This window comes from Notothenia rossii (genome assembly GCF_949606895.1).
Source record: "Notothenia rossii genome assembly, chromosome: 6".
In the NCBI taxonomy this organism is placed as follows: domain Eukaryota; kingdom Metazoa; phylum Chordata; class Actinopteri; order Perciformes; family Nototheniidae; genus Notothenia; species Notothenia rossii.
In genome coordinates this window covers 4,920,946-4,945,075 of record NC_136909.1, presented here as the reverse complement: position 1 = coordinate 4,945,075, position 24,130 = coordinate 4,920,946, and the positions used below count along the sequence as shown (strand labels likewise).

General features: G+C 39.1%; 1 protein-coding gene across 1 annotated transcript in view; it reads right to left on the bottom strand.

The window, feature by feature from the left end:
• The window catches only part of citb (citron rho-interacting serine/threonine kinase b), a 124,499-nt gene that overhangs the window by 94,633 nt on the left and 5,736 nt on the right, over window positions 1-24,130 (bottom strand). The window contains exons 4-6 of the mRNA XM_079687075.1: window positions 12,628-12,726; window positions 8,060-8,203; window positions 6,095-6,214 (exon numbers count right to left, since the gene is read on the bottom strand). Coding sequence (XP_079543201.1) covers window positions 6,095-6,214; window positions 8,060-8,203; window positions 12,628-12,636 — 273 coding nt within the window. The 5' untranslated portion in view covers window positions 12,637-12,726. The remainder of the gene's footprint in view (window positions 1-6,094; window positions 6,215-8,059; window positions 8,204-12,627; window positions 12,727-24,130) is intronic.

Sequence of the window (24,130 nt, the reverse complement as noted above, 5' to 3'; positions counted from 1 at the left end):
ATCTGAGTACTTCTACTTTTACTCAAGTACCAGATCTGAGTATTTCTACTTTTACTCAAGTACACGATCAAAGTACTTCTACTTTTACTCAAGTACCAGATCTGAATACTTCTACTTTTACTCAAGTACAAGATCTGACTACTTCTACTTTTACTCAAGTACACGATCTGAGTACTTCTACTTTTACTCAAGTACAAGATCTGAGTACTTCTAGTTTTACTCAAGTACACGATCTGAATACTTCTACTTTTACTCAAGTACACGATCTGAGTACTTCTACTTTTACTCAAGTACAAGATCTGAGTACTTCTACTTTTACTCAAGTATCAGATCTGAATACTTCTACTTTTACTCAAGTATCAGATCTGAATACTTCTACTTTTACTCAAGTACAAGATCTGAGTACTTCTACTTTTACTCAAGTACACGATCAGAGTACTTCTACTTTTACTCAAGTACCAGATCTGACTACTTCTACTTTTACTCAAGTACAAGATCTGAGTATTTCTACTTTTACTCAAGTACACGATCAGAGTACTTCTACTTTTACTCAAGTACCAGATCTGAATACTTCTACTTTTACTCAAGTACAAGATCTGAGTACTTCTACTTTTACTCAAGTACAAGATCTGAGTACTTCTACTTTTACTCAAGTACACGATCAGAGTACTTCTACTTTTACTCAAGTACAAGATCTGAGTACTTCTACTTTTACTCAAGTACACGATCTGAGTACTTCTACTTTTACTCAAGTACACGATCAGAGTACTTCTACTTTTACTCAAGTACAAGATCAGAGTACTTCTACTTTTACTCAAGTACAAGATCTGAGTACTTCTACTTTTACTCAAGTACACGATCAGAGTACTTCTACTTTTACTCAAGTACAAGATCTGAGTACTTCTACTTTTACTCAAGTACAAGATCTGAATACTTCTACTTTTACTCAAGTACACGATCAGAGTACTTCTACTTTTACTCAAGTACACAATCTGAGTACTTCTACTTTTACTCAAGTACAAGATCTGAATACTTCTACTTTTACTCAAGTACACGATCAGAGTACTTCTACTTTTACTCAAGAACAAGATCTGAGTACTTCTACTTTTACTCAAGTACACGATCAGAGTACTTCTACTTTTACTCAAGTACAAGATCTGAATACTTCTACTTTTACTCAAGTACACGATCAGAGTACTTCTACTTTTACTCAAGAACAAGATCTGAGTACTTCTACTTTTACTCAAGTACACAATCTGAGTACTTCTACTTTTACTCAAGTACAAGATCTGAATACTTCTACTTTTACTCAAGTACACGATCAGAGTACTTCTACTTTTACTCAAGTACACGATCAGAGTACTTCTACTTTTACTCAAGTACACAATCAGAGTACTTCTCCCCCCTCTGATCATATTAATCATAAAGACAGTAGCTGATAAAGTCTCTCTCTCAGATCAGTGTTTTCAGGGCGGTAAATATATATATATTTATATCCAGTGATTTTCCTCGAGCAGGACGAGCTGCCCACTGCATCAGCGCTCTCAACACTCGTAGGTATACCATGGCTCTCGTCACCATAGAAACAGTTGCACAATGTATTGAGTGCTCGGAAGCCCGCACTAGTGTAGGCTGAGAGAAAAACGACTGCTTTTCTATTACCTTTTTGCTATTCAAAACAACAAATGGTGCATAACGGCAGGAAGAGGATTACTCATGCTCTCTATCTGTTGTCCTACACCGTCAATCTCCACACACACACACACACACACACACACACACACACACACACACACACACACACACACACACACACACACACACACACACACACACACACACACACACACACACACACACACACACACACACACACACACACACACACACACACACACACACACACACACACACACACACACACACACACACACACACACATGACACACACTCAGTAATTAAAGGCTGTGTGTACAGTAAGCCTCCTGTCTCTTTATACATCAACAGTAATCCAGAGATCCACACGGCGTTGACCCAGCAGTCTTGATACTGTCTTGTCACTTTTTATAGAGTGTTACACTTCCTATAATTAAATCATGAATAATGTGTTGCATTAACCATCACCCTGCCAGCTGGGGTACCTGCAGAGAGACATTTATATTGTGTCTAACGGCCCGTCTACACTACAGGCATGAAAAAATCTTGAAGCTGGGCGTGTCTGAAGCTTGGCGATTTTTTGCGAGCAACCAATCACATGAATCTCCCGCCCCCGACATACAAAGCAATAGCAATGTTAAAACGAAGTAAACTGGATATAAACTCTCCAAACAGGCGAAAAAACTATCAGTTTCACCCACTGTCTCTGCCACCTCCCTCCATGCCTGGTTCCTCCGGTTTGTATCCCGGTAAATAGTTCTGGTCGTAAAGAACCGGGTGATTTGCTACCGTAATATCTCGTTTGGAATATGAGGAAATGAACTGCGGTCTGGCTCTCCCAGCTTGCACGCGGTTTGATTGGCTGCGCTTGCACTGGCGGGATTTGCATAAACGGAATTTGATTGGCTGATGCCAAGCATCGAGCCTCAAAAGTTGAACATTGTTCAACTTTTGATGCCGATAGATGCTCGTGATGCTTGCAAAGCCATGCCATGCTCCCCACAATGCAGTTCGGCGAAGATTACAAATCTTCTACGTCACCCCATTCAAGTGAATGGGCGAAGCGTTGAAAGCATTTTTTGATGCCTGTAGTGTAGACGTACCGTTATAGGCAGAGATGGGGTCGTTACTCAAAAAAAAATATATACTACTTTACTTTGTTACTCTCTACATAAAGTAGTTACTTTACTCGTCACTTTACTCGCAGGGCCGCCCCTCCCTACAGGCAGATCACGCAGACTGCGGAGAGTGCTTCATTTTGCGGAAGGAGCCTCATCTGAAGCGCAAATGCGGCACACCTACAGTGTTAGTTACGGCCCGTCCACACAACGGCGTGCGTTGAAGCTTGCCGGAGGGTGTGTCTGAAACTCGACCAACAACCAATCACATGAATCTCCCGCCTCTGACACACAAGCAGCGGTTTGATTGGCTAGAGCTTGTACTGGCATATGATTAGATTGGCTGACGCTTCTGCCGAGGCGTCAAAAATGCTCAACTTTTGCAGCGAGCCACGCCAGCAACGCTCCACGTCGCTTCCCACAATGCAGTTCGGCGAAAAGTGACGTCACCCCATTCAAAGTGAATGGTGAAGCGTCAACGCACGCCGCTGTGTGGACGGGCCCTCGTTACTTTACTCGACATCCTCAATCTGGATTCGGAGGTCCTCCTTAGCTATTAGCTTCACGTTAGCATGTTGTCTTTGCAGGTGCTTGTTGAGGTTTGACGTTGTGTTTGCAGCAGTGGATAAAAGCTTCTGGCCTGGACACAGTTTGCACCTCACCGTCACATTCCTGTCCTTTCTTCGGACAAACTCAAAATTAGGGGTGCACCGAATGGGAAATTCTTGGCAGAAACCGATACCGAAAATAGGAAACAGTTGGCTGAAAACCGAATGCCGAAAGGCCGAAAATTATTAATAGAAATATATATATATAATGTATACATTTTTTACCAATGTTGTTCAGCTGCCTGATTATGAAAAAAGACATGATTATGGCAAAACGTAACTTAAATAATAATCACTATTATGGGTCCATAAAACATTTATTCAGCACTTTTGAATGCATACAGTACATTCATTCCAAGACAAGTGCATTTTCTTTTCTCTGTAGGATAACTACAACAAAGCCAAGGTGCTTTAAAACTGCATAAACATCTGAGTGGGATGGTGGCCGAATATTCGGTGCATCCCTACTCAGAATAATGGGCATACCTCCACCCCTCGAAAGTTATCGCTGTTGACTCAGCCATGTTGATGCACTGCATGTGGACGCGCAAGTCGCGCACATGTTACGTAAATATAAACCTGCGGCGGAAAGTAACGCGTGACGGTCAATGTTAGTAACTCTAGTGTGATTACTGAATTATAAAACTAACGCGTTACATTACTCCGTTACCGACAAAAGTCATATTATTACAGTAACGTGTTCCACACAACTCTGCTTAGCTTTATGCTTTCAGTTTCATTCTTTTTTTATGATTTTGACGATCAATTATCTCCATAATTATTTTTACTTTGTATCATTATTATCATTTGTATTATTATTTCATTATTATTTATTATCATTATTTTATTATTATTATAATTTATTTTTATTCATATTTTATTGGATCGTTTTATTTTTGTATACCATATTTTTAATAGTTTTTTTGTGTGTTTTCTAACCGGTTTTTGTAATCATGTGTTTATGATGCTTGCCACTATAAGGTAGATTTTAGTGTCTGGATCTTACTAAATTAAAGCGAGCCCTTAAATAATTTCTCCTGTAACTTTACACCCGCCATGCACACACTGTAGATAAACCCTGCTGTTATACAAGCATTATAAAGTGAAATGATTTCAAAATGGATATGAGCTGGGTGCTGCATGTGAGACATTTCTGAACATGCTACTTATCCAGAGTGCTGCACATGTCTCATTAACACTTACTACCCACACACACTCACACTCAGTGACCTGACCTGCTCCGTCTGGCTGACATTATGAAATACTTCTTCTGCTTTATTTCTGTTTCACATACCACTGCAAATATGTTCCAGTTTGATTTGGGATTATTGCAGAAAATAATCTCTGTGTCAAACAAACATTTATGATTCTTACACGTTTAGCTCAGCAGGATAATCTCCCCATATTAACACCCCTTTATGATTTCTGAAGTAAAAAGCTAATGTTGGGCTATAAAGGAACTACAGCACGGTCACATGACTTCACTTCACCACCGCTAAGCTAAAGGTGGCTAATATTGGGCTATAAAGGAACTACAGCACGGTCACATGACTTCACGTCACCACCGCTAAGCTAAAGGTGGCTAATGTTGGGCTATAAAGGAACTATAGCACGGTCACATGACTTCACCACCGCTAAGCTAAAGGTGGCTAATATTGGGCTATAAAGGAACTACAGCCAGGTCACATGACTTCACGTCACCACCGCTAAGCTAAAGGCGGCTAATGTTGGGCTATAAAGGAACTATAGCACGGTCACATGACTTCACCACCGCTAAGCTAAAGGTGGCTAATATTGGGCTATAAAGGAACTACAGCCAGGTCACATGACTTCACGTCACCACCGCTAAGCTAAAGGCGGCTAATGTTGGGCTATAAAGGAACTACAGCACGGTCACATGACTTCACGTCACCACCGCTAAGCTAAAGGTGGCTAATGTTGGGCTATAAAGGAACTATAGCACGGTCACATGACTTCACCACCGCTAAGCTAAAGGTGGCTAATGTTGGGCTATAAAGGAACTACAGCACGGTCACATGACTTCACGTCACCACCGCTAAGCTAAAGGTGGCTAATATTGGGCTTTAAAGGAACTACAGCACGGTCACATGACTTCACGTCACCACCGCTAAGCTAAAGGTGGCTAATGTTGGGCTATAAAGGAACTACAGCACGGTCACATGACTTCACGTCACTACCGCTAAGCTAAAGGTGGCTAATATTGGGCTATAAAGGAACACAGCACGGTCACATGACTTCACGTCACCACCGCTAAGCTAAAGGCGGCTAATGTTGGGCTATAAAGGAACTACAGCAAGGTCACATGACTTCACGTCACCACCGCTAAGCTAAAGGTGGCTAACGTTGACCGTGATGACAATCTCTTCAGCTTGTGTTGACCACAGACCTTATATCAGGCTAAAACACATTCAGAAAACCATTGACTTCCAGGCGAGGGTACAGGAGGTGGTAAAACGCCCGGTTTAAGGACTCATTCCTGCACTAATATACAGTTTATGCATCAAATAAGCAACTAGATAAAGGTCAATATGCAGCTTATTATAAAGTGTTACCTAAAACCTGAATGATTTCTTATTGTGATGTTCAATAGTTGATCAGCGATTTCCCTTGACTCTGTTTTGAGCCCACAACTTAATTAGGAAATATGATATATATATTTCAGCATAGTGACAGTGCTTCGTTGTCTCCTACCTGCTCCTTGATCTCCTGCAGCTTGTTGCTCTGCTCCCGGATGTCGTGCAGCAGCTGCAGAGCTTTATCGTCTTCCTGTGTCACCTCCATTCGAGCTTGCTCCAAACTGCGCTTCAGACTCTGAAACAAAACAGACACATGTTGAGTCAGAGGATATTCTGTTGGGTACATTTAGATCATCTAAATACAGTTTAAAACAACATCTCTGCAATGGTTGAAGCGTACATTTGAAACTCTTTTAATCTTAACTAGATGGTTATTTTGGAGGCTGTGGTGTGTATTTCCAAGGTATTTCTAATATTTTGTTAATGCAAATTATTATGATCAGAATCCTCAAAGTCCCCAAAATAAGAATATTATTAACACTTAAATAATTATACACTTGTATTGCAGCTTTTACACATTTTGCGGTATGTTAAGTAAGGGATAATGTGATGTTAGTACACGGCCGATACTAAATAAACAACCGAGATAACTCCCAATGGACCAATCAGGATGGAGTATTCAAGTTAGTCGTGTAATACGTTTTGTGATAACACATTTATGACATTTTTCAACCGCAAATTATGTTTTTCAACATCTGTTTTATCTAATAATAAAATGTTCTGCATATTTTGCCTTCTTTTCTCAGTAAAATCCTACCAAACTCTTTTGACCTCATCAGAAAAAAACCACAGCATCATCTCTAGTGGACTGAAAAGTTGAATTTGCAATATTTATAATATGTTTATTTTTAAAGCCAACTTTATTGTCAATCTTTCAGTTTGTGTGTACAGAGAGAAAGATTGAAATACTGCTTCCCACAATATATTTAAAAATATATACATACACTAGGGTGCATTCACACCTAATAGTCAGTTTTATGGTGTGCACCAGATGACAGTTTGTTACATTGTTTCATTTTTCAGAAGGTTCGGTTTGTGTACACACGGGCAAAACTCAAACGGACTATAAGCTTTAAGGCCCTGACACACCAAGCGGTCACCAGAGAACTCGCCGACGCTGACTCTCCTGCGTCCTGGCCATGTGTCGTACTGGAACACACCGCAAAGACTTCAGCCGAGCACGAACGAACTGCGCATGCGTGAGTGGCAATAACTCTCCTTACCAGCAGGCGGCGGTAGTGTTTATTCGTCATTTAAAAGAGGCAACAACCGGAAGACAGAGAAGAAGAACAGACTGCGTGATATAAACAAACAACAAATAGCGTGTGCGTTCCATTTTCACTCTCGTCCATCGAAAACATGTTTCGTGCGGTACTGGAGCTATCAGCCATTGAGTGTTGCTTGTGGAAGACATTCTCAAGCAACCGTTTCGCTTCTCATGCACTGATTCGCTAGCTGAACAGCCAATCAGAGTGATTTCTTTGTCCGACTGCCTTACACGTACTGTAAATACTGCACATTCCTAGGTTTTGGTGCGGACAGCGTTCACACCAGCAACGAACCGCTCCAGAGTTCGCAAGCAAGCGCTCCGAGACCACCTATTTTAGCGGACCAGAGTTCGGTTGTTTAGTTCACTTCAGAGGTCTCGAATTGTGTTCACACCGAGCCAAATGAACTGCACCAAGCGGCTAAACGCACCAGGGTTCGATTCAACCCGACTATACAAGGCAGGTGTGAACGCACCAGGCATAAATACAGGCTGTTGTGCCTGTGTGTCAATATATACAAAATCTAAATAAAATATATAAGAAAAGATCAATACTTTAAGTCCATGAATTAATAAAATATCACCACGCATATCGTGATGTCTATAGGTCCTCTGTCCATGTATGAAGACACACTTCTGAGGCTATTCTGAACAGATGTAAGGGTCTCCATGTGTGTGTGTGTGTGTGTGAGTGTGAGTGTGAGTGTGAGTGTGAGTGTGAGTGTGAGTGTGAGTGTGTGTGTGTGTGTGTGTGTGTGTGTGTGTGTGTGTGTGTGTGTGTGTGTGTGTGTGTGTGTGTGTGTGTGTGCTCACAGTGCATTCTGAGATGTAGGTGGCCAGGTCCTGCTCCAGGATGCTCCTCTGGGTCTCTGACTCCTTCAGCTCGATGTCTTTCTGCTGCAGCACAGACTCCAGGTCAGACATCTTCCTCTGCTCCAGAGAGACCTCCTGCTCGACCTGAGCACACCGACACACTCACTTTAAAATCTAAAAACAATTAGGAAATGTGATATTGAATCACTAAAAACTTCAGCTTGTAATTGTTTTACATGACTGTATTTTCAAAGTCAAATGAACTATCTTTAGCTAAATGTTAAAGGTAGGTTAGGTAAGAATGGAGAAACCAGCTCGAGTGCCACGGCTTCCACAGGTGAAGTTTTTTTGATTTTTTGTCAAAGCATTTAAGATATTCATTGCTATCGGGATGTTAAGATCATTCCATGGAATATAACAAGTGTTTCTGAAGTGAATTACCTACCTACCTTTAAGGCTTTTAATTTACCTACTTTCATTTCACGTATCTGTGTAACCATTTGTTTTTCAGTAATTGAAAGGGTTTTAATAACTTGTACATTGTTGATGGTATTGCCTCTGCTTTGTTTTGTCTCTTTGTTAAGTGTTGCTTTTCTTTGTTTTGTTTTAATTAACTCAATATAATTTGAAATGACGGTTGTCCTGAAAAACCTCTTTAAGTATAAATACAGTTTAGCATCATTCAGTAGTTCTTTAGTCCCTATAAATGTAAGTAGATAAGGTTTTTGTTTTGTTTACAGCGTCCTTTGACAGTGTAGATGTGTTTAATAGGCTTTCTTACACAAAGACTTTAATAACAATATGAGTAACAATGCATTTGTGACGATGGCTGCAGGATTGGGAAAAGGACACATTGTGATTAATTTTCAGTAATATTTCAACCCTGAAATGAGTTGGATTGTTCATTGTATTCATTTCATTTAATCTCCAGCTCCACACTACATCATTCAGAGGATATATTTTGCATTTATTTGAATATGTCACTATTGCGATTTCAATTGTGATTAAAATGTCAATATTTGTACAGCCCCCACTTGTGATGTGTGTGTGTGTGTGTGTGTGTGTGTGTGTGTGTGTGTGTGTGTGTGTGTGTGTGTGTGTGTGTGTGTGTGTGTGTGTGTGCAGGACTGCACATGTCATTGGTAGCGATTGATGATACAATTAGCTGAGCCTTTAAAATATTACGGCCTGAGGAGCATTGGAAAGCAGACACACACACACACACACACACACACACACACACACACACACACACACACACACACACACACACACACACACACACACACACACACACACACACACACACACACACACACACACACACACACACACACACACACACACACACACACACACACACACACACACACACACACACACACACACACACACACACACACACACACACACACACACACACACACACACACACACACGGCGCCACAGCATGGGGAATCCAACCTTATTTTACTGGAAAGCATCGCTACGATTTCCTATTTCTAACACACACTACAAGTCATTTTCTGCTACGGTCATGGGAGTTAGTCTTTGCTGTCAGCTTCTCACTGATTCCTATTTAATTAAACGTTCAGGAGATTTATAATTGGAGCTGAATGATGCACAGAAGCCTCTTCCTCCCCGGAACAAACAGATAACAGTTACGCTGATTTAAATGGAGGTGAACACTGAATAAAGTATTTAAGAGTTTCTTTAATGGAGCTCGGCTGAACACGGACGTCCCTGAGGGAGATGAGCGCCTAGTTGCCGCTGATTGAACAGCTGGTTTATCTGATAGTATAAGATTCACGCATTTAGGAGGGTTTTCTAGGAGACAAAGTATTCTCAGAGAAAGATAATTTTCCAAAAAAGATAAAAACAGGTGATTTGAACTGGAAAAATGCAATAATATCGCAGTTTTAAAGGGGACCTATCATGCAAAATGCACTTTGTGATGTCTTTTATACATATATATGTGTCCCCGGTGCGTCGGGGAACTCACGCAGCGTCAGAAAATAAAACCCTCTCTTTTCCTACCTAAATCTTTTAAAAACGTGGATACAACGAGCGGATACAGATTTCCAGCCGCTGTGACGTCGGCGGACCCACAGAAAGTTGCTATCAGAAACAATGCCTGACGTGTTTTGGACGTAATCTCGTCTTTGTTTACATTAGCAAGCCTCGCTAACACTCAGAGCTAACTTGTACTGGAGAGCACATGTGTTTAAAAAGCAGGAAATAAAAAAGAACTCACCTTGTGATAAACCTGCAAGAGAAAAAGCATTTGAGCTCCATACTGTTTTCAGAAATAATCCTTGATGTGGTTTAGAACAGGATGGCGTTTTATCACAGCAGAATTTAACTTTATCTCCGGTAGAATTCTGATCAGGCATTAGCTCCGCCTCCTCTTCTTCTTTTTTTCAAGCTAAGGACCCAAAATCCGCGTATCTCTAACAGGGCTGCAAAAGAGGGGTATGAGCAGTATGAGGCGTGGCTACAATGGGGGATCTGTTTGGTATTTTGAACAAAAAACTTCACAGACATGTTTTGTATAGGTATGGCCCTACAATATATTTTTCAAATATAGCATGATAGGTCCACTTTAAGTAAAAATCAGTGTTACTCGGAAGCTTTGCATTATTAAACGAGTGTCCCAGAGTAGCCACTATTATTTAGTCAGGTTGTTTTTCTGGTAAGTTAAGATCTGGACATAAAGGAGGTTATCCTAGAACACATGTGTCAAACTCAAGGCCCGGGGGCCAAATCAGGCCCTCGGTGGATTTAATTTCGGCCCGCAGGATAATTTCTAATTCCTATTAGATCTGGCCCGCCGGTATATTGCACGCACACCTTCACTCCATCCTGAGGGTCTCCTCCGCTCAGAGCCTGAGCCCAAACATTGATGACCTTGCACCCAAGAGGAGATGCCAAGTATCGGCTTGAACTAACATCACAGAGCAGCACACTGAGTTTACATGGATGCTTCTGCACTTTCTTTCTCGGACAACAGGGCATGTTTGGTTTTCTCTTTGATGGAAATAGTTTTGTTGAAGCTGTTGTTGGCCTGTGGGAAAATGTAATCATAAGAAATGACTCTGGAAAAGCTGCAGATAGAGCCATAAGAAATGAATGAACTGATTATTTAAAGTGGACCTATCATGCTATATTTGAATAATATAGCGTAGGACTATACTTTTTATTTTTCAAAATACCAAACAGATCATGCATTTTAGCCATTCCTCATTTCGCTCAATTGAACACTGTCTTTGCATCATGGGCTGATTCTGTGAGAACAGCACCATCTACAGGCCTGGCATATGTACTACAGCGTCTCCAGCGCTTTCCAACGGCAATGTCCGTGGCTGTCTCCTCCTGATTGGTGGAGTTGGTCCAATAGCTGTAGCGCCACATCTATGACATCATAGAAGTGTTCAAATCTGGATCAGTCTGGATCAGATCCGTTGCAGCCCCTTTTTAAGAGATTTGGGTATGGAGGAAAATAGAGAGGGTTGTGTTTTCTGACACTTGGTGAGTTCCCTGGAACACCGGAGACACATATTCATGTATACAAGACGTACAAAAGTGCATTTTGCATGATAGGTCCCCTTTAATGTTGTTTTTATAGGCAATAATTTAAGCTTTGTTAGTTCCAGGTTTAATATGTGCAATAAGTTCATTTCAATAAGTTCTGCAATAAACATTAAACCAGTCCGGCCCTCGACTAGTACAGTTTTTTATTTTTGCCCACTGTGTATTTGAGTTTGACCCCCCTGTCCTAGATGATGAATTATCCACAGAGGACTTCAAATCCTCAAAACAAACGGTGACGAAAGCAGCTTTACATAAAAAAAATAAAATAAATGATGCAGCTTGGCTAACGTTAGCTCAGCTTCTGTCTCTGATCACTTCAGATCCAGATGTCCCATGGCTAAAAACCTTCATTCTGTTACACAATAGAGGTACAAACCAGGAGTATTTCTGCACAAAAGGTCTAGTAAGAATCGATTATCAATAATAAGAAGTTTTTTAAAAGAGGGAAAAGAATAATGAGATCTGATGAGAGAGTTATGGGAGGAAAGAGGCTGTTTTAAGTTTGTTTTTTTCAAGCGTTTAATCATTTCGATTCTTGTCCCCTGCATGAAAATAATGTTCACTTTTATTAATATATATATTTCCTAGCAGTTGTTGCACTTTAGTCGTTTGTAGTGTAGATTGTACAACTGCAACAAGCATTGCCCCAATATCACATACAGTCAGAGAATAATACAGACAAGATACATCAAAACACACACACACACACACACACACACACACACACACACACACACACACACACACACACACACACACACACACACACACACACACACACACACACACACACACACACACACACACACACACACACACACACACACACACACACACACACACACACACACACACACACACACACACACACACACACACACACACACACACACACACACACACACACACACACACACACACACACACACAGATGGCTGATTTGTGGAAACAAACTCTTACCATGTGAAGAGTAATACCTGTGACATGTGTCTGGAAATGTTCTGTTTTGTGTTTTTCGATGAGACTTATCCGGAGGAGACGGTGTTTGCAGAGAGTTGATGGAAGCAGTCGCTGATCTGTGGGAGAGAGGAGAGAGAAACATGATGGAAAACTGACTTTATGAACCTCTCCTGAAACCTGAAGGGCTGCTTAATAGGAACTCTTTAAAATGAAAATAAATAACAGAATTATAAGAAATTTAAAGATATTTGAAACGTTGGAAACATCTACAGCCAGATGTGCTTTTATAAAACTAATTTAAACCCACTTTAAATGCTTTTTAAGACACCTGCTCCCGGAGATTCAGGTTATTTTGAAACACATTAAAAGCAGAATACTTAAACGTCCTTTTACCCAGTTTAGGACAGACTTAGTTTTAATTTAACTCAATATGGGATAGTAGGTAGATATCCCATTCATTACACACTTCTCACATCAAAGGACTTTTCCGTAAAGGATTTATTTAGCAAAATGAAAAAGAAGACACTTTCAGACATGGGGGTGCACTGTAAATAACGTCGTTACAATAACAACATCAACATCTGCTATAGTAGACCATCCGAACTTAATACTGACATGTGTTTGTGTCATAATTAATCATCACTTATCACTTAATCCATATTCTCCTATATTGAAGTCCACAATTAGTTGTAACCCCGTTGAATGTACGATGAGAATGAAGCCCACTCACATTTCTATGGCAATGGCAACAAGTGGCAGCTGATGTTAGCATATATTAGCTTAGCTTATTCTTCATAACAACAATAAGCAGAACAAAGTGCAGCAACAGCAAGCTAACAAAGCTTTTTGACATCTATCCGCATACGATAATGTTCCTCCGAGGGTTTTACTTATTATTTGTAAACATGTTCTGATCATAAGAACAGGGAGGTCTCTGTTAGTTGAGAAAAAATGCAGTTTGGCCTTTTCTTACCCTGAGTATTGGTTGCTTTGTGTCAGACATTCGCAATGCGTGTTAAAGTTTTACCCATTTGAATAACAAGTCGGACATAAAAGTACAAAAATGGAGGACCACTTTTATACTGCCCTAACATATGAATGGTGATTAAAATCAGACAGAGCCATTAGCTTATCTTACTTATTTTGTGCGATATAGTCCGTAGATAGGAAGGATTGCCTTATAGATATAAAAATATTAATAAGTATATGTTATGCCAATGATTAGATCTGAAGATGGGAACATGGAGAACATCCAAGAAAAGCATAAGAGAGTATTTCTAATAAACTCCATGATATCCAGTAGGTCTAGACATTTGAAACATGCATTAATTACTGATAGCTAATCAAGTAAATGGGCCCTTATTAATTACATTTCAAAAGCAAATCGAAACACTGACTAACACCACAGTAATCAGCAATCAGCCAGGGAAGACATATAACACTTATTCACAGATGACTAGCAGACAGAATATGTTGTTCACAGGAGAAACATACTGTGCTGCTGACCAAATCTGCACTCATATTCTCGCTTAACGGCGAGGCTATAAATAGCTCGCCTGTGTTCACACAACAGCTCTTCTTTTACCACCGCTGGATATATTTGGCAGCTTTTGTGACGGTGAGGCAGGCAGTCGAATGAGCGGCAGAGGGAGAAAGTCTATTAAAAGCCGAGCTCACCTCCCACTCCTCCCTTCAGTAACACGCTCCACTCATGAGGACTCCAGTGTGGATTTACTGCTGCATTATTGAGTATTATCATATATATTATCTGTTTTTCACTGTGCTGTAAACAGTGGTGCAGAGATTACGTATCTTTGCAAACACGAGGGCTACAGTTGAGTTGTGAATATTACTGTGGCCAATATAAGTTAATTATATGTTTTGTTCAGCAGGATAATCTCCAGGATAATGATTTTTGAAGTAAAAAGCCAACATTAGGCTATAAAGGAACTACAGCACGGTCACATGACTTCAAGTCACTACCGCTAAGCTAAAGGCGGCTAATGTTGGGCTATAAAGGAACTACAGCACGGTCACATGACTTCAAGTCACAACCGCTAAGCTAAAGACGGCTAATGTTGGGCTATAAAGGAACTACAGCACGGTCACATGACTTCACGTCACCACCGCTAAGCTAAAGGCGGCTAACGTTGGGCTATAAAGGAACTACAGCACGGTCACATGACTTCACGTCACCTCCGCTAAGCTAAAGGTGGCTAATGTTGGGCTATAAAGGAACTACAGCACGGTCACATGACTTCACATCACCACCGCTAAGCTAAAGGTGGCTAATGTTGGGCGTGATGACGTTTAGTCGTCTCATTTAGAGACTAGTTAGCAACCTCTGTTTTTAAATTCACCAGTGGGGTATTTACTGACTTATTTTATGTCGTAGAACAAAACGTTTAAGTCTCTTCAACTTATGTTAACCACAGACCTTATTTCAAGCTAACAACCAAAAACATATTCAGAAAACCATTGACTTCCAGACGAGGGGACAGGAAGTGGTAAAATACTGACTCAATTCACAATTTAGGGACTCATTCCTGCACCAATTTATTGTGTTAACTCTCTTTGACCATCCAATCACCGCCCAGAAGATCACATCAGTAGCATCTGCTTCAAAAACAAAGCCAAGCAGACTGATAAATAAACGGACATCACGAGTCTCCAGAGATGACGCTGGTGCTTGCTAATATTTGCCCAGAAATGTCACTGATGTAATCATTGTGTTTGGAGGGTCATTTGAGGGGTGAGTTGTTCAGTCACACAGCAGGCCTCACAGAATGCATCAGAAGACTGCCTGGTATTCATGTTATATCAGCGGGACATCATGTAGGAGCAGGTGGCGTCTAACGGGTGACGATTGCATGATCAGCGTGTTAGCGGTAGAGGTAACATTTATCCGGCAACCTGCTGATCTTCAGCCTGGAAGAACATCACATTAACAGATGTCTGGTTTAGATGACATGTCAAATTGTTCTGGATCTAAAACCAGTTCGTAAGGTGGGTAGAAAAAACATTTAAACCTTGCAGGTGAGATCCCCCGAAGGTTTTCATGAGACCATATTTTTCAGAGGGTTAATTTCTCATGGTGGCTTTTAAAGCTTCGAACCCACTTATGAATCTCTTACATATGTACTGAGATACTACTATACCAGACATGTGACTCAAGTCATTTGTTCCAAGTGTCAAGCATATTACAAGTCATTTTAGGTAAGTCAAGTCAATTCGCCCCAAATAACTCTAGTCGTACCGGCGATATCTGGTCTCTAGGAAGAGAAATAAAGGTAATACTAGGATCAAATTCAATATCACGATATGTCTGAAATAAATGTAATTATTCCGAGGATATTAGAGGATTGACTACTGGTGCTTTTACAAAATTCACACAATAAAATGTATAAACAGTCATGAGTGTTGTGGATATAATGACTAAGTGGCTAGAGGAAAATAGAAAATAACAACTAGAGCAGTCTGGTTAATTCAGAAAAAGACATTAAACCAGGAGAAGACACTTATGACAATATCTGGTCTCAAAAGATATTTCATCTCCATCACTTTATAAACACTGAAATACTGACAGCAAGACTAGAGTGTAATCAAACAGATATCTTAAGCTGATCAATGTATTAATGGATCATCTAATCAAGGCAAAGTAGAGATTGACTGATAGATATCAATGCCATTTCCTGCCAAAGTTACACAGACACTTGTTATGTTGTCTTTGCCAATGTTTAGCATGTTCAATATTTTACATATGAACTAAAAGCATTAAATGGACAGAGACAAGTCATCACACTAAGAACATTGTTACTGGGTACTTTTTTTTATAGTCCCTGTAGGGATATGGTTCTTTGTTTTAGTGACTTCAGTTGGTCAGAAGATTATACAACATTTTTGGAGTCGTTGCAAGTCATCAAATCAGCGAGTCGAGCCGACTGGAGTCCCATTGACCCGAGTCCACACATATCCGTTAACATTACTCCATGATTTAGCGTTGAAAGCTTCCTAACAATGAGCTGAACTTCCTCAACAGCCAGCCAGAGTCAGAGTGAGTCTCGGGGTGCCATCCTAGCATGAGGCAGCAGATGGGACTCAGATCTGGCTGTCTTCCTCTCAGGATGAGTGCTATCCGACTGCCCATAATGAGCCGATCTACAGACTGAGCAGCTGGACCCCTCCTGTAGTAATGAGCTCTCTGAAAGCAATCAGCAATAGCTATTCTCTTAAAGGCTCCAGTGAAATGACAGAAAGCTGTTTGACTGATACTGAACTTGTTCATACTCTGTTCATAACCTTGTTTCCGTCATAAGATACAAGTGTTACTAGCGATTAAATAAGAGTTATCAGGTGGTGTAGTCTAAAATCGATAAACTACATAAAGAGTGGCGTTTGAGGCTGATGCATGAGACTCAAACCACTACCTTACATTTTCATGAAATAAGTGTTTCGCTAAACATAAAGGAATTTCTAGTATTGTTGCATTATCCTGAAGAAATTATACTTTAGTTGCCCAATCATAAAGATTCTACATTAGTTCCCTAAACATTCTAGTTTAGTTCCCTTAGAGTAAATATTCTAGTTTTGTTACCTAAACATACCTATCCTAGTTTTGTAACCTAGACACAAAGATTCAAGTTTAGTTCCCTGAATTTACATATTCTAGGTTAGTTCCCTGAACGTTAAGATTCAATGTTAGTTCCCTGAACGTTAAGATTCAATATTAGTTCCCTAAACGTTAAGATTCAATATTAGTTCCCTAAACGTTAAGATTCAATATTAGTTCCCTAAACGTTAAGATTCAATATTAGTTCCCTGAACGTTAAGATTCAATATTAGTTCCCTAAACGTTAAGATTCAATATTAGTTCCCTTAATAATAGGATTCTAGTTTAGTTCCCTAATTTTAAGATTAAATATTAGTTCCCTAAACATTAAGATTCAATATTAGTTCCCTAAACTTTAAGATTAAATATTAGTTCCCTAAACATTAAGATTCAATATTAGTTCCCTAAACTTTAAGATTCAATATTAGTTCCCTAAATGTTAAGATTCAATATTAGTTTCCTTAATAATAGGATTCAATATTAGTTCCCTTAATAATAGGATTCAATATTAGTTCCCTTAATAATAGGATTCAATATTAGTTCCCTAAATGTTAAGATTCAATATTAGTTCCTTAAATGTGAAGATTCAATATTAGTTCCCTAAATGTTAAGATTCAATATCAGTTCCCTAAACATTAAGATTCAATATTAGTTCCCTAAATGTGAAGGTTCAATATTAGTTCCCTAAATGTTAAGATTCAATATTAGTTCCCTGAACGTTAAGATTCAATATTAGTTCCCTAAATGTTAAGATTCAATATTAGCTCCCTAAACATTAAGGTTCAATATTAGCTCCCTAAACGTTAAGATTCAATATTAGTTCCCTAAACGTTAGATTCAATATTAGTGCCCTAATCGTTAGATTCAATATTAGTTCCCTAAATGTTAGATTCAATATTAGTTCCCTAAACGTTAAGATTCAATATTAGTTCCCTAAATGTTAAGATTCAATATTAGTTCCCTAAATGTTAAGATTCAATATTAGTTCCCTAAATGTTCTGGTTTTGTTCCCTAAATGTCAAGATGCTAGTTGTGTTCTCTCAACGTAAAGATTCTAGTTTTGTTCCCAAAATATTAAGATATTAGTTTAGTTCCCTAAACCTAAACAAATTCTAGTTTAGATTCCTTAACCTATCAATCTAGTTTGTTGCCTAAATGCAAAGACATTTAAGTTTGTTGCCTAAATTTGCTGTTGTTAAGTCTATGTTTAAAGAGGGACGTTTTCATTCAGTACAAACTCATTGTTTAACTTCTACAACATAGTAGGTGCAGTTGTTTCCCATATTGACATGGTAGTGATAACCACTGATAACAGCTAATATCTTTTAAAATGGGTGTTCCTTTTTTTAGGCGAGCAATATAATTACAGTCCCTTCAATCAGGAATATTTCGAACAATTGCTGTTTGTTCCTGAGAACAGAAACATTGAGAGGAACATTTGCTCTTTATCGTGGGCTGAATAATGTGATGCTGTGTGAGTCAGAGTGGTTGAAGAGGAGGAGGAAGAGGAAGGAGTTGCATCCCAGTCATGGTGTTCTACATTCAGTCTGAAGGTGACCAGAGGCCAGAGGTGATGCTATAGAGCTGTGGGCGGTGGTGAATAACGCACCTGTTGCAACACTACTGGAACAGCTTATTCTCCAAAAACAAGCTCACAACCCCCAACCCCCTTTCAGCTACACTGCAAAAAAAAAAAACTAATTTTAAAGGAAATAACTGGATTTTTTTTTAGTAATTATCATGTTTTTTTAAATAACTTGCAAAATCCGATAAAATTACAAATATTAAATATTTATTTATTTCAAATGTGAAATTTTACCAATATACTCACGGACCAATAGGGGGCGACCACACTTTGAGAAGCACTGCTCTATGACAATGACAATTTGAGGTCCCCGGCTCCTCCAACAGTGCAACACAATAAAACAGATAAAATAATGCAAGTAAACACAAATAAAATAGAATAGAAATAGTGTCTATGTACAAGTAATTGGAATATTGATATGAGTTGCAAACAGATGAATGTTATGGATGTTCTTTTAAAAGTGCAGGTGTGTAACAGTCTCATGGCCTGTGGGATGAAGCTGTCTCTTAGTCTGGTCGTTTTACTCTAAAGGACAGCTAATCAAATATTAATCGCCAACATGATTTGGGCTTCTCACGATAATTGAACACTTTTGAACTGTGTTTAACATATTTCGAATGCATGCTCCGCTTAGAAATCCCAAATGTTGTGGCACAAGTGTGAATCTCTCACACTCAAAAGCAGAGAGATTCACAAAAATATGTGTGTGGATGGAGACATTTCTATATAAATCCGGAATTACATTTGTGTATCCTTCTGTGTGCATTTATTTACTTTTGAGACTGATCCGACCCCAAAGTGGAACAGCTTATTCTCTAAAAAACAAGCTCACGAACCCCAACCCCCCTTTCAACATCTAATCAAATATTAATCGCCAACATGATTTGGGCTTCTCACGATTTAAGTGAATATTTTTTAACTGTGGTTTTCAAATTTCGAATGCATGCTCCGCTTAGAAATGTTGTGGCTGCAGAAATATACAAGATAGAGAAAACCGGTAAAATGAAAGAGCACTTAACATGTCATATGTTGATGAAAATATTTTAGTGGAAATGTACATGCAGCTCAACATGAAAGTGGAGATGTGCCCTTGTAATTTAATCAGAAGGTTCAAAACTCAATATTTAGCCTTTAATTAATGGATATTGCGATGTGTTGTCTCAGCCCATATTCATCAAAATCATCATGATTATCATTTTGGTTCAATTAAGGGGCCTTACTTTCAGCCCATCCTCTCCACGTATACACATATCATCACATCATATTTCATCCCCACTCGACTTAGTCTCAGTCAAAATTCTGAGTAAAAAGTCAAAGTTCTGTAAAAAGTCGAAATTATGAAAAAAGTCAGAATTGGGAAAAAAGTCGAAATTAAGTAAAATGTCAGAATTCTGAAGAAAAGTAAAAAAGTCCAAATTCTGAAAAAGAAAAAATGTAAAAAAAAATCGCATCGTTTCAAATCGCGATTTAAAATCAATTAATCGTTCAGCCCTATGGTGGACTCATCAGAACAGAGTGGGCGAGCTGACCAATCAGAGCACAGTGGGCTCATAGGGAGGGGGGGGGGCAGGAGCTCCAACAAGCCGTGTAGGACAGAGAGTGAATACACAGACTATACAGAGATGCTGTATGAGAAACCAATGTGTGTTTGGAACATTGCACAATTTAAATCTATTCTAGTAGACCTCAACAATGGAGATATGATAAGTAGAAATGGCCGTGACATGGGACCTTTAAACAATTACAAATTCTGAAATAAAATCTGATGTCCAAAAAGTAAAAATTCTGAAAAAAAGTAACATTTCAAAACTCAGATTGGTCAGGTCTCAAGAAAAAAAATCACACATTACCCTAATCTTCTCATATGTACGATATCTGCATGAAAACAAGTCCCAATAGACTGTGATGACACTGCCCTAAGGTTTTGAAATACAGTAAAACTGCAAAACACTGCAGTTGATATGCCTGTCATTCTCTTTTTTATTTTGGTTCCTTTTGTGAAAAAATGATATCCTTTCATTATTTCAATCAACAAGTATTCTCTATTATAGCAGTTATCTCATAGCAAAAGAGTGCACTTTAATATCTGTTTATTAATCTAAAGCAGAGGTGCCCAGTACGTCGACCGCGGTCGACCGGTCAATGCTGGTAGATCGCGAGTCATTCATAAATTTAAAAAAATCCAGCTCCGTTAAAATAGACAAAACAGGTTTTGATCCCTCCTCCCTTGGCCTCCCTGCCACTTAATTCAGGAGTTTACTTGATTGACAGAAAAAGCGACCTATTGCTTTCCAGTCTGTTAACCCAGAATGCAAAGCGATACAAAATCAGTCAAGTGCCGGGAGAGACAAACAACAAAATGAGTGCGGGAACGAGCAAAAAGCTAAAGACATACCACTTCCACACAGAATGGGAGGGAGAATCTTTTTTTGTGATGTCACATTCAAAGGTTATTTGCCTTATTTGTAAAGCAAGCGTCGCTCTGCCAAAGAAAGGTAACGTGGAGAGGCATTATCGGAGTGTACAAGGCATATGACAGCGACTTCCCTCCGAGTAGCGAGTTGACAAAGGTCATGTATTATTGCTACACAAACATTATCTCTTAGTCTTAGTGTCGCCAACTCGTTTCTAACATGCAAAAAGACAAACAAATGCGTCTATGGTCGGTGTATTTTCTATCTTTCCAATCCAGAAGAGATCTCTCTCTCCCCCGTCTGTTTGCAAGGGGGCGGGGCAGTTTACACACACGCATCTGCTACATGCAGCAACACACGGAGGAGATGGTGGAGAGAAGCGCTCCAAGGTGTGGTTACATGTTACCCGTCTTGAGGTGGACAATGCTCGTCACCAAAAGTGTTTAGCATGTAAGGGCGGTAACACGAGCAATTTGTCTAAACATTTAGCAAAAGTGCACCACATTCAGACGGAGGAATGCACCGGGTTCGACTGTCTTTCTAGTAGCTCTGTAGCCCCATCCACGAGTAACGTTTCCACGTCAGGTGTTATGTATGCTAGCAGCAACACACGGAGTTAACTACATTATACAAACATGGGTTAATGATTAGAGGTAACTGAGTTATTTATTTTGTTAAAGTTTCAGCTATTCTGTTTCCAGTTCTGTCATCAGATTATTTAATAAGATTTGTTAAAACATTGTTGTTTCTTTTGATGTGAAATATTATTTATTTAATTCAAATAAAAAGCAATGTTAATTTTGTTCACAATTTGTTAAGTTAATTTAATAATATATGTATTTTTGAATCAAGTATTCATCTTTATTGTCTTCATTGTTAGTTTCCACATGCCTAAAACAACCTCAAACTAAATCTAAAAGTTGACGGCTAAATAAGAGCGTTTGAGAAATTGTGCAAGGCACACAGTGGTAGTCCGAATATTCGATTAATCGTTTCATTATTCTATAGATTAATCGATAATCAAATTAGTCGTTTGTTGCAGCCCTATTGTAGTTATCCCATGTAAAAATAAAACGTGTTATTCAGCAACCCTTGCAATTTGGGATTTTATTTTTGGTTGGTAGACCTCGGTTAGCTGGTGATTTCAAAAGTAGCTCACCAGCCAAAAAAGTGTGGGCACCCCTGATCTAAAGTAACACGTGCACCAACTGGATAATATAATTTGAAAAGCAGGTTGTAGGTAGGTTGTACTATAAAAGTTTTCCAGGAGTCACATCTGTTGTTGTTTATTTTAATCTGTTTACCTGTTTGTGGAGGCAGATTAAATTGCTGTTGGGTGCAACAGAGGAAACGAGACACACCTGTGCGCTGTCAAAAAGAAAGAGAGAGGATATTCTCTGCATTACAGATGTGTCGATGAAGGTTTGAGTTGTGATGAGAGCTCCATATCCTCAAGTGTCCTTTTCCCAGAAGCCTCCTTTAAAAGCCCACTGGTCCTCTTTGTCTTTTGCATTTGTGATATAATGATGGAGCGCCTTTCCAAGTGCTCAGCATACTTTTGTAGAGTGTGATATTCTGTCAGCTTGAGGTACAGGTGCCACAGCATTCAGCTGTAGAGCCGTATTTACCCACTTGTTATCAGTATTATCCTTTCATGCCACTTCATACATCTACTCTACAATTTAAAGGGAAATATTGTACCTTTTTCGTCACTACATATACTTTTAAAAGAGGCTTTATTCTCCTTTTTGGGGTATTCCCTCTCCTGTAGTGTGTTCTATAGGTTTTAGTGCATGTAAATGGTCTGCAAAGGCTCAAACCTCTGTGTTCCCCCCTTCCTGAAACGCCTCCATTGGACTCCTTAGTTTACTTCCTGAAAATAGTGTCATCGCTATGTATCGCTATGTATCACTATATATGGCTATGTATCACTATGTATGGCTATGTGTCGCTATGTATCTCTATGTATCACTATGTATGGCTATGTATCACTATGTATCTCTATGTATCGCTATGTATCTCTAAGTATCGCTATGTGTCGCTATGTATCTCTATGTATCTCTATGTATCGCTATGTATCGCTATGTATCGCTATGTATCGCTATGTATCACTATGTATCTCTATGTATCGCTATGTATCGCTATGTATCGCTATGTATCGCTATGTGTCGCTATGTATCTCTATGTATCTCTATGTATCGCTATGTATCGCTATGTATCGCTATGTATCACTATGTATCACTATGTATCTCTATGTATCTCTATGTATCTCTATGTATCGCTATGTATCTCTATGTATCGCTATACTATGTATCGCTATGTATCTCTATGTATCGCTATGTATCTCTATGTATTTCTATGTATCACTATGTATCGCTATGTATCTCTATGTATCGCTATGTATCTCTATGTATCTCTATGTATCGCTATGTATCTCTATGTATTTCTATGTATCACTATGTATCTCTATGTATCTCTATGTATCGCTATGTATCACTATGTATCTCTATGTATCACTATGTATCTCTATGTATCACTATGTATCTCTATGTATCGCTATGTATCACTATGTATCTCTATGTATCACTATGTATCACTATGTATCTCTATGTATCTCTATGTATCGCTATGTATCACTATGTATCTCTATGTATCACTATGTATCTCTATGTATCACTATGTATCACTATTTATCTCTATGTATCGCTATGTATCTCTATGTATTTCTATGTATCACTATGTATCTCTATGTATCTCTATGTATCGCTATGTATCACTAAGTATCACTATGTATCGCTATGCATGCTATGTATCACTTGCGCTCATTGGCTAGCGCTCCAACACAATGTACGTGATAGGCTAAGGGGCGGGACATCTCTAAGCTGAATTCTGACCCACCTACTTAGTCAAAA